This window comes from Tamandua tetradactyla, chromosome 4 (assembly GCF_023851605.1).
Source record: "Tamandua tetradactyla isolate mTamTet1 chromosome 4, mTamTet1.pri, whole genome shotgun sequence".
In the NCBI taxonomy this organism is placed as follows: Eukaryota; Metazoa; Chordata; class Mammalia; order Pilosa; family Myrmecophagidae; genus Tamandua; species Tamandua tetradactyla.
This window is the reverse complement of record NC_135330.1, coordinates 52550959-52569783: the sequence shown is the minus strand read 5'-3', so window position 1 is coordinate 52569783 and position 18825 is coordinate 52550959. Positions and strand designations below refer to the sequence as shown.

The 18825-nt window shown below is 33.2% G+C and overlaps 1 protein-coding gene across 5 annotated transcripts in view; it reads left to right on the top strand.

Moving 5' to 3' along the window:
* KCNT2 (potassium sodium-activated channel subfamily T member 2) overlaps positions 1-18825 on the top strand; it is a 450533-nt gene that overhangs the window by 260537 nt on the left and 171171 nt on the right. For all 5 annotated transcript variants that reach the window (XM_077157297.1, XM_077157299.1, XM_077157298.1 and 2 more), the window contains one exon: positions 6250-6358. In XM_077157297.1, coding sequence (XP_077013412.1) covers positions 6250-6358 — 109 coding nt within the window. The remainder of the gene's footprint in view (positions 1-6249; positions 6359-18825) is intronic.

The window sequence follows — 18825 nt, the reverse complement described above, 5'->3', positions numbered from 1 at the left end:
TAAAGCATACAGTCTGCACTTTAATTTTTTATATGCCCAATATTCCTCTTTAAGCATTTTTCTCCTCCAGTCCATGATCATGTATTGAATTTAGTTGTTATCATCCCTTTACTCTCTCTCTCTCTCTTTTTAAATTGTGAAAACATATTCAACATGAACTTTCTCATCTCATCTACTCTACACACACAATGCAGTAGGATTAATCACAATCACAATGTTGTGTGGCTTTTACCACCATGCTTTACTAGAACTTTTCCTGTTACCTCAACCTTGTACTTGATATGGATTAACTCACCCTACTGCTTTCTTCCCTACTCCTTGTAAGCTCTACTACACTTTCTGTCTCTGTGAATTTTAAAATTCTGGCTATTTCTTTTTAGAAGAACCATAAAATGTTTGGTGCCTTTGTGTCTGCTTATTTCACTCAACATGGTATTTTAAAGGCTCATCCATGTTGCCACATGTATCAAAACTTCATTCCTTTTTAGGACTGAATAATACTCCATTGCATGTGTATGTGATATTTTGTTTATCCATTCATCTTCTGATGGACTTTTAGGTTGTTTCCACCTTTTCTCTATTGTGCTTAATGCTGCAATGAATAATCTTTTGTTTGTAAAATATCTGTCTGAGTATTTGCTATCAATCCTTTTGTGTATGTACATCAAAGAGGGATTGCCATTTATGGTAGTTCTATGTTTAAATTTTTTAGGAGCTGCCAAATTGCTTTCCATAGTGTCTTTAGCATTTTACATTCCCACCAACAATGCCCTAAGGTTCCCATTTATCCTCATCTTTGCCAACACTTTTTATTTTCTGTTTTTTTTTTAAATTATTTTAATTTTTTTAGTAATATCCATTGTAGCGGATGTGAAACATTGTAGTTTTGATATGCATTTCCTTAATAGAAAATGAGACTGAACATATTTCATATACTTTTTGGCCATTGGTATATCTTTTTTTGGGAATACTGTTTCCAAGTCCTTTGCTCATTTTTGTAGTGAACCATTTGAAATCCTTTCGATTTTTCTTTAAACAAACGCTCTCTGTTTCCCTCTCTCCCCAACATTACTACCTCAGTGACCTCTAATGTGCGTTCTATCTCAGCAAATTTGCTATTTCTAGTCTTTTTATAAGTGAATATTGTTTTGGTTTGCTAAAGCTCTCTGAATGCAATATATCAAAAATGGAATGGCTTTTAAAAAGAGAATTAAGTTGCAAGTTTACAGTTCTAAGCCTATAAAAATGTTCAAACTAAGACATCCATGGAAAGATACCTTGACTTAAGAAAGGCTGATTTTCTGGAACACCTCTGTCAGTGGGGAAGACACATACATGGCTGGTGTCTGCTGGGGTCTTTGGCTCCTTGTTTCAAACAGCTTCCCCAGGAGTGTTTTCCTTCTTCATCTACAAATGTCTTTGCCTGTGTCAGCTTTTTTCAAAATGATTCCCTCTTAAAGGTCTCCAGTAAGCAACCACACCTTAAATGGATAGAGACACATCTCCATGGAAACCACCTAATCAAAAGATCTCATCCACTGGGGAAAAAAAAAAAGATCTCACTCATAATTGGATGGGTCACATCTCCATCAAAATAAATTAATCAGAAAGATCGCATTGATATGACTTCCAGGGATGAGCCTGGCCCTGACACTGTTGGATCAACGATGCCTTCCTGACCAAAAGGGGGAAAAGAATTGTTACAAATAAAGTACCAGTGGCTGAGAGAATTCAAATAGAATTGAGAGGCTGCTCTAAGGGCTACTTTTATGCAAGCTTCACTAGATATCGCTACTTTTCATGGATTGCCAAATCCCAACCAAAACCATACCTGCCAACCCTAAAGAATACCCAGGGCATCATCTGAGATTCTACAAATATCCCATGTACTAGGATTACTGTCCAGAAACCTACCACATCCAGATGGGTTCCTAGGTCAGATAAGTCTTGAAACCCAGAGGGGCCAGCCTCTCCAGAATATCAACTAGTTCCATTCCCCTCTTCCATATTATTGATACCCTTTCCAACACGAAAAAGTTCCAATGGGCATAGCCCAAATACCCCTAAAGATTAAGAGAAAGATAAAAGGAGAAGGTGGAGTTATAACAAGAAGATGAGATTTAATGCATGATTACTGAATCATTATACTGATATTTCTTTTAGTCTCCATGTCTTGGTGCAGCTAGAAGATAAAATGTAAAATTGTGTAACTGTAACCCATACCAAACTCTGGAATCTGTTCTACAACTAATTGTTTCGGTGTGCTTTGAAATTTATTGCTTTTTTGTATGTACGTTATTTTCCATAATGAAAAAAAAAATCCCACCCCAAGAGACTGAATCAGGATTAAAGAACATAGCTTTTCTGGGGTAGACAACAGTTTCAAACCAGCAAAAATATCATACAATTTTTGCCCTTCTGTATCTTAATAATCTCACTGAGCCTGTTTTCAAGATTCAGCCATCTAGTAGCACTTCAAGACATTATTATTCCATTGTCATCTGGTTTCCATGATTGCAATGACTGAAGTCAAGATTTTCACTTTATCTTCAGTTTCATCAGTTTGACTACTACGTACCTAGACATCATTTTGTTTTTGTTAATCTAGTTTGGGAATTGTTACACCCCTGGATTTATGAATCTATGTCTTGCACAAAATTTGGCAGTCTATCCAGCCATTCCTTTAAATCTTTTTCTGCTCTATTTTCTCTTTTATTCTCCTCCTGGAAATCCATTTACATTATGTGAGACCTTTTTATATTGCTCCCCCAGTCTATAAGGCTCTGTTCCTGTTCTTGTCATTTTTCTTTTTCTTTTTAATATTGCATAAAATTGGTTTTTCTTTATCAAAATTGCTAACTCTTTCATCTGTCATCTCCAGTTATTACAAAGCATACACAGGGACTATTTTTCAGATAGTTTTTATTTAATTTAATATTTTCTGATAATTTGTTGAGACTTTCTCTTTTTTCTTTTATTACTAGCATATTTTAACTTCCCTCATTGATCATACTTACAGTTGCTGCTTTAAGTCCTTGTGTGACACTTCCAACATCCAAATCACCTCAAGATTAACAGCTATCATATGTTTTTTTAAACCCCTTTGTCTTAGTTTTCTAGCTGCTAAAACAAATACCATACAATGGGAATTTTTTACTGGCTCACAGTTTCAGATGCTTCTTGTCAGGGTTGGGATGTACTTATTTCTGGCCAGCATCCCTTGAGGTTCCTTGGCTTTTCTGTCACCTGGCAATAGCCTCTTTTATTCCACCCCCCCCAAGTTCTGTTGATTTCTGGCTCCTTTTTTCTCCCATGGCTCTTTTCCTCTTCCATGTCCAATTTCCTTTGCTTATAAGACCTTCACCCATATTAGTTTGAGGTCCATGCTCATTTAGTTTGGGCTGATAACTAACAAATCTTCAAAGATCCTGTTTGCAAATGGGTTCACATTCACAGGACCAGCGTTTGGGACCTGAATATGCCTTTTGCAGGTGACATGATTCAATCTCCAAAAATCTAGAAAATAGAAAGCCCTTTCCTGGCATTTCATATATTAAGTAATTTTTGCATTCTGTCTGCAGTACTATAAACTGCTATACTGTGGAACATTAGATTGTTCTTCCAGATAGTATTTGTATTCCTGTTTTAGCAGTCACTTAATTTGGTTCAGGTTGTTGTGGGGCACACCAAAAGAGACACCACACATTTCAAAAATACTGCAAGCCAATTTGGAGTCTTTATTAGCCGGCCCGCAACTGCCTCAGAAACTCCCAGGAAGGAAGATTCAGAGAGCAGCCCCAAGAGGTTCTCGGGGTGGGGGGTGGGGGGGGCTTTTAAAGGCAAAAAATGCAAGCTTATCCCCAAAAGCAGATAAAAGGGGCATTATCTTTTTAGCGCCATATCTTGGTTTGCAGCTGTAAGCAAGCAAGCTTATCTACAGAAGCAGAAAAATGCCGTTAGTGCTTGCAAAAAAATACATCCCATTCTTTTAGTTTCTTAACAATGATTATTGTTCAATTTTTAACTCTTGGAGACTTTCTGCCCTGGATCTTGTGACTCCAGATACCTTCTCCTTGCTCAGACCTGATTTATTGCTCCTGAGCCCCCACAACAAGCTCATACTACAAACTCAGTCACTCTTGCAATTGGCAGTGGTTCAAATCTCAGTTCAGATTGCTTTTATGCTGCCCTTCCCTTTGTGTCCATGATTCAAGGTTAGTCGAAGTTGTGTAAATTCATAAACTAAATTTGTGGTTTCCTTCTCTAGCAGTCTCCTTTCTTGGGTTTCTCACTAAGTTTCCAGGAGTCCTGGTAGCCCTAGGCTCCTAGGCTCTCCGCTTCTTTAGGCGGACTTGCTATGGAAGCCAGAGCCACCATATGCTACTGTGGTGAACGTAGCTGCCCTCCAGTCAGAGCAACACAAAGAAATTCACTACATGCCAGTCAATTCCTCCAAGTTTTGACTCCTCTCCACAATTTGTCTACATTTGTTCATTCTCCAGAACCCTCATGTAATTGTTTTGTATATATTATCTAGACTTTATAGATGTTATCTTAATGAGGGAAAGTTTGTTGGGAAATTACCCCTCTGTGCTGGAAGTAGAATTCTTAGCTTCCTCTATTCTCCCCCCTTTTTTTTTTTTTAATTAAGATCACATTTTGCTTCTGGTATGAGCAGTCAAATCTCAGTTTAAAATCTTGCTAAGAAGTTCACATATGTTCTTTGCCCTTTATCCTTAATAATACTATCATTACTAATACAATACATAATAAGAAAAATAACTTACATTTATTAAATATTTATAACTACTAAGTTCTATTAAATGCTTTACATGTGCTACTTCATTTTACAAATATGAAACTCTAACTTGTCCTGTCCATATAGATATTATGGGGGCAAAGGGGAGTAAACAAACTGAGAATCTTTACTATAACAAAATCCTAGAATCTTTGTCTTAAAACTAAATTTAAATACATATATTATTTAAGTAACAATTTGTTTTTTTCTTTGTATTTAAAATTATGTACTTATAGTGAAATAAAAAATAACAATCACCAGTAACTAAATACATCTCTAATCCTGCAAACTCATTAAAAAGCTTTCTAAATGAATTAACAGGCATTCATTTGATGTCTTAGTTTCTTATTATACTTATAATCAGTTTTAGATGTTTATCTGCAAGAGGAATGTTGTCCAATTAAGCAGTTTTAGTATACGTTTATCCACATTCATAGAACTAAAAATACCGACCATTGATAACAGCTTCTTCTTTCTGCACTTGGATAAACAGAGCCTCATATCTACCTGTATTTTTAAACTTATTTTTCTTTTCTTATCACAATATTGCTAAATAGAATTTCCTATGTTGATATAAATGCTCTGAATTTCCACTGCCCAGTGGGGTAGCTACATGCTTTTTGTGGTTATTGATTACTTGAAATGTGGTTAATGCGATTGATGTTTTCAATCTTATTTAATTGAAATTTAAACAGCTGCATGTGGCTACCAACTAGTATATGAACAGTCCAACCCTAGAACATCTTTCTATTTTCAAAATGTATTAGCTGACAAAGTGGGCTATTGCTCTAATAATTTGCCTTGACTTACTTAATTTAGTTAAATAATTATTTGGGAGTGTGTAGGATTTCATGTTAAGCGTGGTTTTGTTTCCCTTTCTCAACATCAGCACCTTGTTTTACTTTTTAAACTTACCTGATATATTTTATTTATTATATTAGAAAGTTCTTCATCCTTTTAAACACAGAGTCAAAAAATCTTTTTACCCAATTTACCTTTACTCTTTTATTAAAAAATAAAGCAATATGTTCTGTACCTGTTTGGTCACTGCTTTGCTTTTCCTTTTTCCAATCTATGTATATTTTAAGTTACAATTACATGTTTTTCCTACATGAAAACTACCATTACAAATTATTGGTTGTGCTGGTTTCCTGAAGGTTTCTGAACTGCAGAAATTTGGGGGGAGAGCTATTTTTTAACTTGTCTAGCCACTCCCCTTCTAATGCTTGCTTGTTTTTAAGTGCTGGTAATTGGCGCTCATCAAGGTATTAAGTAAGTCTTGTAGAAATAACATGTACCTAAAAATAATTCTTCACTATAGATTACTTTTTATGTTTAATTAGAGAACTATGAATGCTATCATTAACAATGTGACCATTGTTGTTTCTTTTACTTTTTATGTTAAGAATTTTACAACTTATTTCAAGATATTTTGACTTTTATCATTTCAGGATCACCAAACAATTTTGAGGGCATGGGCTGTGAAAGATTTCGCTCCAAATTGTCCTTTGTATGTCCAGATTTTAAAGCCTGAAAATAAATTCCATATCAAATTTGCTGGTAAGTTTAGTCTCTGATGATATTCTCACACACTCCTTATAAGTCAAGTCACTGAAGTTAGTGGTAACTTCATTCAGTCATGATTGTGCAGAACAGAAATACCCTTTTCATCATGTACATGTTATAAGAGGATTTCTTTCTTTAATATGTAGTAAAATAACATTTTGGGTTGAATCTTTACATTTTTATTTAATTTGATGATTTTAGGTCTCAGGCCCAAATAGAGTTTGTGGAGAGCACAAAGTGGTGCCACTTGAGACCAAAATACATGCCAGGCACAGAGTAGACAGAGATTTATTAGGACTTACAAACAGGAGAGTGTCTCTGGTGGCAGCAGTATGGAGGGTTCCCACAGAGGGCCAGGAGTACAAGGGGCAATATGCATATGATTTTAGCTAAAGACATTCCATATGGTATGAGGACATTGGATCTCTAGTGTAATCATTAAAGGGGCTTAAGATCTGATGATCTACTAAGATTAAGGTTTAAGACTAAGATTCAATCAGTGCTGTTCCATCCCCATCTCTTTACACCAATGATTACATTCTTTTCCCTCCTGGGAAGTTGTTTTCTTTCTTGACCTTCGTCCTGGTCACACAGGCTGCTATGTGCTTGCAATGTCAGTCCCTTGTAGAGGAGGGGCAGGCTCTGGGATACTATAGCTGTATAATTTAGTAAGCCTAAATAGATGAGTAGTTAACAGATTTGTACAAAATATAGAAAACAGGCTTTAAACATTGTATCAATTATTTTATATTTATTGTTAGACATTTAGAAAGATAACACTTTGCTATGGATTATTTTATGCACATACAAGTTGCCCATGCAATAGAATAATTCATTAACATTTATTCAGGCACATTTAAATAGATTTAATTTGGGGTAGAATTTTGAACCCAATTCAAGAAGTTATATGTGAGGCTTATACATTGAACTATTAGGAAATTGAACGGTAAATTGGTACTACATTTTTTTCTTAAAAATTTCTGTTTGAGAAAGGAACTAATTTTGATTCATGTACATTATTAAGTACTTGTTTTTGTTTTCAAATATTACTACCTTATATAGGATAGCTTCAAAATTCATTGTAAAGTAAATCCCCTTTATTTTTTGTCAACAAAACCTATTTTCTTCAAAAGATGTGTTCCCCTATCTTAAAATGCTTACTTTTTACTATATTACATTTAAGTTAAAAATTGAAAACACTGAGAAGTTTAAAAATAATGCCATGAAAACCAGGAAATGATTACTATTCAGTTTGCTCTGTATTAAAGCTGCTAGTTTTCCCACCAATGACACCAACATTTTTTTTCCAAAAATATATAGCAAATAACTTAAGTTAATGGTTCTCAACACTGACTGCATAATATTATTTCTCTGGAAGTCATTTTAAAGTACTGATCCCAGAGATTCTGATTTAAATGGTTTGAGTTGTGCCAAGGCTTAATTATTTTTTTGGAAACTTTGTGATTATTTTAATATACCCCAGCCAGAATTGGGAAATACTACATTAGATTTTGTCTGTATGTCACCTCACTACAAAGTGGGCATTTTATTTCTGTTATTTGTAAAATATTGGTTCTGGACTCATTTAATTTTAACATATATAGAGTTAAAATAAATATTTGAGCTCCTAAAATATGTTCTGACCTAGCTTTATATGCACTGTGGTAGATGCTGGGAATAAAATAGCAATCAGAACTGACATGTTTTCCAGATAGTGATTTGCCATGACAGATTTTTTTAGGGAGGCAATAATAGCATGAACACTTGTCTAAAAATATGAGTTTAAATTTGAATGTAACTACTTAAGATTTACATAGGCAGCTTAGTATTCTAAACTCTAGTTTCCTTGCCTGTCAAATGGTCATTATATATATGACTTCTCTATTCTGTTGGTTAGGGTTATCAGCGAGGATTAAATTAATAATGTCTGAGGCATATGAAGTGTTCAATAAATGGATGTTGAATCTGAATCTTAAAATAATATGTGTTTTGGGAAGACAGTTTGTAAGTGTGAATTTGTCATAACTGAGATACGGAAAGGGCTTTATAATTCTTCTCCCTTCTTTAGCAAGCAATTTATATACTCTCCCAAATCAAATTCAATGAAATAGCCTATTTTTACAAGCCACAAACAACAGATTATTTGCATTGATTCTTTTACAAATTGTTTTTCTGCCATTATTATGATATGCACATTGAAATGAATGGATTTAAAGAAAAATTATTCCAATAGTTTCTCAAAATTTTTCTTATTTATGACACCTGTAGAAATTCTTTTTAATGGTGTCTATATCTTTTACAGCTAAGATTACATCATCTCAGGGAAGGTCTTTTTCTATTATGAGAAGATGAATGCACCCTTGTTTCTTTAAAATGTCATAAAAAAAGTTTGGAGTGATGTATGAGACTGCCAAACCAATGTAATAAATTTTATATCTCAGCATGAGGTTAAAAAGATCATGGACTTTGCCTTTCAAAAGCCAAAGCATCCAGCTGTCATTTAATTTGTATGGTAGACGTTAAAATAATGGTTTCCAATGACCCAGGCTTCCCATGTCCATGTCCTGTTGTGTCGTGAATGCAGGTCTTCCCATGAAGAGCTGGAATCCATTTCTTCACCTTTGAATATGAGCTGGTTTATGACTTACTTTGACTAATAGAAGGTGATAAAAGTTAGATCATAGGTCTTATGAAAATAAGCCGTAAAAAGGCACAGCGTCTGTTTTTCCTGTATCAGAACACCGATACACGGACACACTGATACACAGAACACTGTTCTGCTACTGCATGTGAAGAAACTAGGTTTATTCTCTAGAAGATGAAAGACCACCTGGAAAGTGAGACTGATGTATTCTAGGCATCCCGGCCGAATCTAGCTCGCAGCTTACTTACCAGCCGACCTAAAGAATCGTGCTGACCCACAGAACTGTGAGAAATAAAATGGTTTTGTGGTTGTTATGAAGCATAGGTTGTAATAAAATAATAATTTCTTTAATTTTAAATCACACTCACTTGATAACATTCATTTTATCCTTGTCCTTGTATTTCCATGAGCATTAAATTCACATGACTCCAATAATCACTTTCTATTTGTTTAAGCAGTCTCTTCAATTTACCCTGAGTTTTGGAAATAAAACCATGCTCATAATATATGTTTTCTTTAAATATAAGTCCATGTTATTAAAAGGTGCACAAATAAGAGGAACTTCAAAATATGATTTATAAATACATAAATCATTACAAAGCAAAAACATTGTAGAAACCTAGCAACAATTTCGTTATGCAGAGTTACCATTCATATAATTACTGGATCGCTTTCTCTTTGTCAAAATGACTGTAGGCATTCATTAAAGAAAATGATATTATGGATTATTAACACTGTTAAAAGCAATTAAAATGGTTTTCAATACTTTATTCAGATTCATACGGTAAAAGTTCCTATGGATATGGTTTCGACAGTAGAAGAAAATATACCTTTATTCACATTACTAAGAGAGGAAGGTAAAAATAGTAAGGGTAAAGATAGATGAGAGGAATAACATTCTCAGTAGGATCGCAATTCAGTTATGAGCTTTCTGAATATAAATCCAAAGGTACTACAAATTATACTGACAGATTCAAGTAACATAAAAGTATGCTTAGAAGATAATTAGATTATTTTTATCACCACCAATTTCCTAAGAAGAAAAGAAAATCATATTTTAGTCGTAGAGAAACAAATTTTACTCTCAACAAGTTGACTTTTTAAATAATAAATTTGTCAAATTAAAGTAATTAAAACTGCACACTCTAGAGTAAGATGTTCCTGAATTAATGCTTGTTTCACTATATATTAATTACATGGCTTCAGTCTTCTTAATCTCTCTAAGACTGAGTTATTCAGTTTGTAAAACTGGAATAATAAGATAAGTTACCCCATATGATTGTTGTGATAAAAAATTTAGAAATATGCTAAACACTTAGCAGATAATCCAAAAATAATTGCTATCAAAGTGATTGTAATTATTATTTTATCGAGTGCTTATTTCTACTCCCTATAACAAATATGTATTATCCTTGTTTCCAGGAAAAAAAAACTGAGGTTTGTCAATGTTTTATCAACAGCTTATTACAGACATTCAAAAACACCTAATTCTGGGTTTATATGCATTTTTCCAGAGGATAAAAGAAAAAAAAAATAGCTCTCCAACTCATTTTATGGTGCTAGCAAAACCTTGAAACAAAACTCATTAAGCAGAGTATGACAAATGACATTGAGAGACTGATTAAATTGATTAACATGTTGAAAATTTATATACAATATATTAGTAAAATAAACCATACAACATCAGCAAGTTGAAATTTTTCCAGAAATAGATTTTTCCAGAAATACTGTCATTTCAATGAGTATTTTTTTAAATGGTGCACGGTCCGGGAATCTAACCTGGCTCTCCCACATGGAAGGGGAGCATTCTACTACTGAACCCCACCCCCGTGCCCTTTGTCATCTCAATGGATGTAGAAAAAGCATTTGAGAATTCAGCATCCATTCACTCACACACATACAAGACAATACCAAATTAACAAAAAAGTCAACAACATTGTTAACAAAAGTGTTAGAAAGCTTGAAATAAAAGAGAGCTGGGCGGGCCACCGTGGCTGAGCAGGCAGACTTCTCGCCTGCCATGCCATAGACTAGGGTTTGATTCCGGGTACCTGCCCATGTAAAAAAAAAATAAATAAAATAACTACACAATAACTTAGAGAAAAATATCATTTTTAATGGTCACATGTTGAAGATTTACCCTTAAATTTATGTACAAGACAAGGATGTTTATTAAATCCATGTTACTCAGCATTTTTCTAGTAATCCTAAGGGGTTCGGTAAAGCTAGAAGAATTAATAAAAGGAATAATCTCTGGAAAATGAGAAATAAAATTGCAATTATCCACTTATAATTGCTCTTATCCATTTATATGATTTCTAAAATTACCTCTCTCCCTCAATAGCCACCATGAGCTCCAGTCTTGTATTTCTAACTGCATAGTCAATATCTCCCACTAGGTTTCTAGAAACCATTTCAAGATTAATATATCTGAAAATAGTTGCTTAGTTTTCCTGACACAGACTTCCTGGCACCATCAACTTAAAGCTCAAGTAAAAAACTTGAGTCACTTTTTTCATCTTTTGCATTTAATTCGTCATTAGTTCCTATAGGTAACTTGCCTTGACTATCTCAGCATTAGTCACTACTAGAATTCTAGTTCATGTCACAATCATCTCACATTGAGACTATTGCAAATACCCACTTTCTTTTCTACCCTGGCTATTCACAAATTATATCTATAAGTTACTATTGCTGTTTACATTCTCTGCCATATTTGCAGTTGTGCCAGCTGTTTGTGTATGATAGCTGACAACTACCATATCCTCATACCCCATTGCCACCCGTATGTACTAATCTCCTCTTTCCATTATATGGATATCTCCATTCTTTTACAATATCCTTATTTTTAAGGGATTCTTTCTTGTGGATTACTTTTTGTCACCTTCTGCAGGTCAGAATTGAAATGGTAATATAGCTTTGGTCATGTTAAGTCTCTTTTCCAGTGATAAACATTTTTACTAATATGAACAACGGTTTTATAAAAACCAGTACTGAACTGGTACTGAAACACATGACGGTGGTAATGGCAGTGTTTCATAACTAAGACTAATATAAAAATGTGGTTTTATAACATCTTGTATTTTCTTCAGCCTCTTTGGGAATTAAAATTATTTCAGAGCTTCTCCAAGGTTGTATACCTCATCTGAAATCACCTGGAAAAAAAGATTGTGCCCCCATGTTGTTGAGCCATGCATTCCTATTTTGAAAGTCCTAAATTGTGTCCTTTAGTTGCAAAACCATGATTTAAAAAAAAGGCAAAAAATTGGTGTAGTTCTGTTTTCAGACATGTTTCAATACCTCAGAATTTAAGAGAATGAAATCAAGTCCGCATTTCCTTCTCCACTCTATATTTGGCAAATCTTTAAAAAGCAAGCCTATACTAAAAACACGTACTTTACTATGAAGAAAATTTTATTGGAAAAACTAGAATGGCCTTCAAGGATAAACTGTGCCCTCCATTTCATTAATTGCATCTAAAAGAGGTTTTCTGTGTATCTCCTATTACTCAGAAAATCAGAAGGAGATGAATCCATGTTATAGCGGTCAATAAAGTGCTAAGTTTAGTTGACAGTCTGTCTTCCATTCCCCAAGAAAATATTGTGTCATCTGTGAGTGATCAGTCGTTCTTTTTGGATATATGGGCCGGAAATCAAAGCCAGGTCTCACATAGCAAACATTCTACCACTGAACCACCTGTGCACCCCTTGTCAGTTCATTTTGCTTCACAATCTAACTTTTTTAAAGTATTAGGTCCTGTAAAAATTTCACACCATTTTCATGGATGGAAGAAGACACAAAAATCAGATGAGTAAATGTTCATTCCTAATTAGGAGTAAAGACTAGAAACTCAATTTGAAAGTGAAATTGTAAGTTATCTATGAATTTTATTTCCCATGCTTTGATTATATTCCGTCATAAAAAATGGCATGAGAATTATAGTTCATGAATGAAAAAGGAAGAATCATATCTCAATAGTAAAATTTTAACTGAATGAAATACCTTCTACTTCACAACTAAAACAAGCTTAGAAGAATGAATCATTATACTAGTACAGTAGGTGTTAGTTCTGGAAATTTACAAGCGTTTTCAGTTGCAAAAAGAAGTTAAAAACATGGGCAAAAATAAATTCATTTTTACCATTATCACTGAAAATTTATAAACATTTATCTTTCTTACAATATATTCATTATTACCATTACAAAAGCAACATAATCTCAAATATGTGCATGCACATGTGTGTGTGTGTGAGTGTGTGTGTGAGTGTTCATGGTTTCTTTAGTGAGCCTACTTAGAGAAAATGTCAGTCTTAGAGAAATGATTTGAGCAAAAAATAGCATCTGGTTTCAGCTTAACCTCCATCCATGTATATATTTTTTAATGAAACATCACACATCCTGATGCCTAACTTTTTCCTACCCAGAAAAGAGAGTTGAAAAATATTTGCAAGTGATTTAAATATTGGAAATTATCTTGGCAATATGTTATATATGTGCAAGGCTTGACTTTCACCAAATGGTGAAGTGTAAGTTTTTTATGCTGAATAATTTCTCCCCTTCCCATGTCATACCCACATAGACTTAATTTTATACTTTATTCTTACAATGTAGTTAATAATACAATACTTTGCATTCCTATGTTTTTAATAGATGAAAAATTAAATATTATGAAAATTTACATTTTTAAACGGAAAGGTTTTCCTTTTGATTTTTATCTTGGCATTGTGGAGCTCATTAGGAACAACACTGAGTCATGTTCAAAGCCAGCACAATTTGGAGACTTTTTCTTTTGTTTTTCCTCACTATTTTTTAATCCCACAAAAAATCAAACATGCAGAGTTTAAGACATGTATACAAATAAAGAAAAGGGAGAAAAAAGCATTTACACAATGCAAATCTATATTCCCTCATTTACATTCAACAATTGCTAATATTTTGCTGCATTTGTTTAATCTTTGTCTCTCTGTAAACACAGGCATTTGCACAGTCATTTAAACACATGAATTCACATATACAGACAAATGTTCTTCCTCATGAATCTTCTAAGAATACAGGCTTTCTGCTACCTACCCACAATACCATTTTCATCCTTATGAGAGTTAATAATTCCATTGACCTGGTTCATGGTCAAAGGTGGTCAATTGTCCCCAAAATGTCTATTATAGCTGTACTTTTTAAATCAATTTTTTTTTAATTTTTCATAGCTTTTGCTTTTATTCTTTCTTATTTTTTATTGAAATTTTAGATTTACAGAAGAGTAGTAAAGAAAGTACAGAAGGTTCCCGTATACCCTTCACCTAGCTTCCCGTAATGTTAACAACTTGCATAATCATAGTTTTAATCAAAAACTGAGAAATTAACATTTGTATTGATTTTTTTAATGAAGTATTTCATTGAATTTATCTCCTCCTTACAAAATACTACTTTTTTTTTGATGCTGTATGACAGGGGTCACATTTCATTCTTTTTCCATGTGAGTACCCCATTATTGCAGCACGATTTGTTGAATTATTGTGTTTGTTTGCTGTTTTCTGGGAAGTGCATGGGTGAGAATAGGGACTGGGAATTGAATCCGGGTCTCCTACATGGCAGGTGAGAAATCTATCACTGAGCTACCCTTGCAACTCCCTCCTTCTTACAAAATACAAATAACATATTTTTTCTTGCTTTTTGCAGCATTTAAGATTTTAATATGCGAGTCTATTAAATAGCCAAATCAACTTTTCCTGCTTGTTCTCTTTAACACGTGATTAAATTTCCTTTAAGCATTAATTATTTTGTCATTTTCTTACATACCACTTATAATTTAGACACTTCAAAGCATCCTTATGTTTTCCTCCATCAATTTTCTTACAGCTGTAGAAGTCTCAGAGACGCAATTTTCTGGTTCTGAACACCAGAGTAAACTATTTATTCTGTCATTGGAAAGTGCCAGGTATATGGTATCATATCACAGAACAACAATTTTCAGTCTGTAAAGTAGATCCATGGTATAAATATTTTGTTAAGAAGACTAGGGTTGTCCCCTTTTCCTTTCAAGTCACTCATTCAGTGCATTTTTATTGAGTATCACTATGAGCAACACATGGTTCCAGGCACTAGTGATAGGTAGTAAAGATGGGCCAGCTGTCCATTTCAGCTTGGGGTTCTCTTCCAAGCTCATTGGTTTTTTACAGGTTTCAGTTCCTTTCAGCATAACCTCCCTTTATATTAATAAAAAATTAACTGATCTGGCTTTGCTATAGATGGTAACCCAGTCACAGGAGTGTGATCCCATCATAGTAACTTACTCTGCCCACACTTAAAGAGAGAGGATTATCCAGGATGTGTACACCAGTGAGCAGGAATCTTGGAGGCCACCTCAGAATTTGCCTACCATGTTATCCCTGCAAAGCAAAACAGAAAACAGAATTCAAACATTATATAAGTAATATCAACATTAGCCAATGTCTATTCAACATCATTATACATATCAATAATAAGGAAAGTTTAACCCATAATAATAAGAAATCAAACCAACCCTCGCAAATTTGCTTCCCAAAAATAAAGGAGCAGAGAGCAATTTCCTACTGATTTTTATGAAACCAGCATTATTTGACCAGACCAAAGCCAAACAAAGATATTATGAGTAAAGGAAATTACAGACTAAATACTCCTTATGAACAAAGATGCAATAATTTTCAACAAAATTTTAGCACATAAAATTCAACAAAATATATGAAGAATGCATTATGACCAAGAGGTTATATTCCGGGAATGCAAGGATAGCTTAATATTCAAAATCAGAACAATTCATTCTATTAGCACAATCAAAGGGAAAAATAACTATAGGGTCACCTCATAGGTAATGTAAAACCTAATCAACATGTGTTCTTAAAAATTTTGTCATTCTGGGAATAAGGAAACATCATTCTTTCTTCATACTTGATAGTCATGGGCTGAATTATTTTCTGTAATATTGAGAACACTCATCAGGCACATTGAAAAACTAACAATTGAATTCTAAAATTGATAGTAAAATATCAAGAAACCATAGTAATCAAATAATTGTGAAAAAGAAGATCCATGTTGAGGACATTATAGTTACTGGTTTAAAGATTTACTCTAAATCTCCAGTAATCAAGACAGCATGGAATGAGCATAATTATTGACAACCAGATCCGTGAAGCAGACGAGTGTCAGCAATAGTCTTTTCAACAAATAGCTGTACCAGTTGGACATCCATTTGGGAAAAAAAAATGCTACTTAAAGCTTAAATTCTCACTATATACTAAAAATTAACTTAATATAGATCATAGACCTAGATGCAAAAAATGAAACTACAAACTTCTAAACAAAAACAGGGAAGTCTTCATGAAATTGAGTACCAAAATTTTCTTACATGGAATGTAAAAAACCACAAGCCATAAAAGAAAATAAAATTGATAAATTACCCATCATCAAAATTGAAACTTCTACTCCTCAGAAGACATTATTAAAAAAAAAAAAAAAACAAGATGCACACTAGGAGAAAATATTCACAATGAATATATCCAAGTGAGATTTTCAAATATTTAAAAATAGCTCCTATCACCTAATATTAAGAAGTCAAACAAACCAGTAACTGGGTAGAAGAATTGAACAGGCACGTCTCAAAAAAGGATGTAAAAATGAAATGAAAAGATATTAAACATCACTGATCACTAGGGAAATGAAAGTGAAAATTATAATGCAATACTAGTGCACACACATTAGAACATCTCAGATTAAATGAACTCACAATACCAGGTGAGCTCTCAAACCCTCTTGAAGATATTCTAATATGGAAGATGGGTATTAAACAGGTAAATTTATTTCAATAATGACTGCTGTGGAAAAGATATGCAGACTTTGAAGGAACTTTAAAACAGTGGAACCGTGTATATGTGATAGATGGGTTTGGAAAACATGCAAATATAAGGTGACACACGAATAAGTTAATGCCATTAGGTGATTCCTAAAATAAAATGTGATGGGGTATGCTGTGATGAATTTCCCAGGAACTGGGGCTGGACAATAAGGCTGAGAGAAGATTATGAAGAAGTTTATAATTGTTTTAGGGATTTTGGAAATTATCTTATGCATAAGTGGAAGGTATTGAAGAGTTTTCTAAGAGAAGGACATAATAAGATATGTGTTCCTATAATACCACTGGAGGCATTTGTGAGAATTGTTTGAGAGAGTGCATGCAATCTTTTTTTTTAGGTGTCAGTGCATTCCTTATAGAAAGTAATGAAAGAATGTATATGCAGAAATTACAAAAGAAGGAGATATTATCTGACAGCTGTTTGCCCAATTACATGAAGACTTCGTGAGAAAACAATGTGAACTACATGTAATATTTAAATAAAAGAACATCCAATACATATTATAAGAATAAATGTAAAATGTCTAGTCAGATAGAAATGAATAAGTGAAGTGTTGTAGAGTGTATAGGGAACTTAATATTATCTAAGTATAAATCTTTATTATATGTTATATTAAAATGGAATAATGATACAAATGAAAAAAGCTATAGATTCATTAAAATAGGGTGCCAATTTTATTAATATTCTTATGCTTAAATTGCATTTCATTTTTATATAGGAACATATAATAGTATCTAGAAGATAAGGTTCTTGATAATGGTTGTTATTTTATTTTTGAGTTTTCAGACTTTTTCCCCTCAAGATCTAGATTATCATGTATGAGTAATACCATGATAACATTTGTGAATGGAAGCATATATCTAAGCAGCAAACATGTTATTCACTTAATTAAGACTAAGGATTATGTTGTTATAAACTATAATAATCCATTTATGTGAACTGAAATGTCATTGATATTATTAGGTGAAGATAATATATGAATTTATGAAGTTGTGTGATAAGTATACTGTTACATTTTATGAACCCTAATCAAACCTCATTTAATATTTTAATATAATGTTAATTTTACACTGGTGCCAAGTTCTTATTTAAGCTATCAAGCTATCCTGTATAGTAAATCATAGGGACTAAATTTGATGAATCTGCTAATAACTACTCCTTTCTTGAAAGGGTTAACTCGGCTTCCGATAGGAATGAAAATAAGGCGATTTTAAAAGTGGTAGCTTTTTAAAAATCATCAAGGTGAAAGTAATTAGCTGAGATAAATTATTTCCAACAAAAGTTGGGGAGTCCATTTATGTCTCTGAAAACAAGGAAAAAATACAGTCTGCACTGTGGAAATACGTGAGGTTAGTGATTTTGATGAAATCAAAGTGTCCTTCAATTATTTGTTAATTCAATAATCATTGTTTTGCAGTTTATCAAGATTCTGTTTGGTACAGAGGAAAAATAAGCTAGTGTTTTTGTGAGCTTGTGTGATGGTGTACATTTCTAGGAGAATTTATGGGTTGAACCATCTGTGTATTTTTATGTTTTTTTTTTATAAACATTGCAAGTTTGTTCTCTGGAATTACATAATTTGCCCTTGCAGAGCAAGCAATAATCCTTTTAACCTTAGCCCTTGGTTGAATGAAAAATCAATATAATAGCATTAGTAATGCTATTGCTATTATTATAGTAATAGTAGTAGCTGACATTTTTATGTTTCTTACTATATGCTAAGGACTTCTAAAACATTTTGTGTGGGTTAACTCATTTAATTCCCACAACAAACTTACAATGTAGTGTGTTAGTTATCTATTGCTCTTTAATAACTCCCAAACTTAGTGGAATAAACAACAATAAATACTTATTATCTCATAGTTTCCATGGTTCAGGAATTTGATAGAAGTATGGCTCAGGATAATTTAATGATGCTCCAGTGAAGATGTC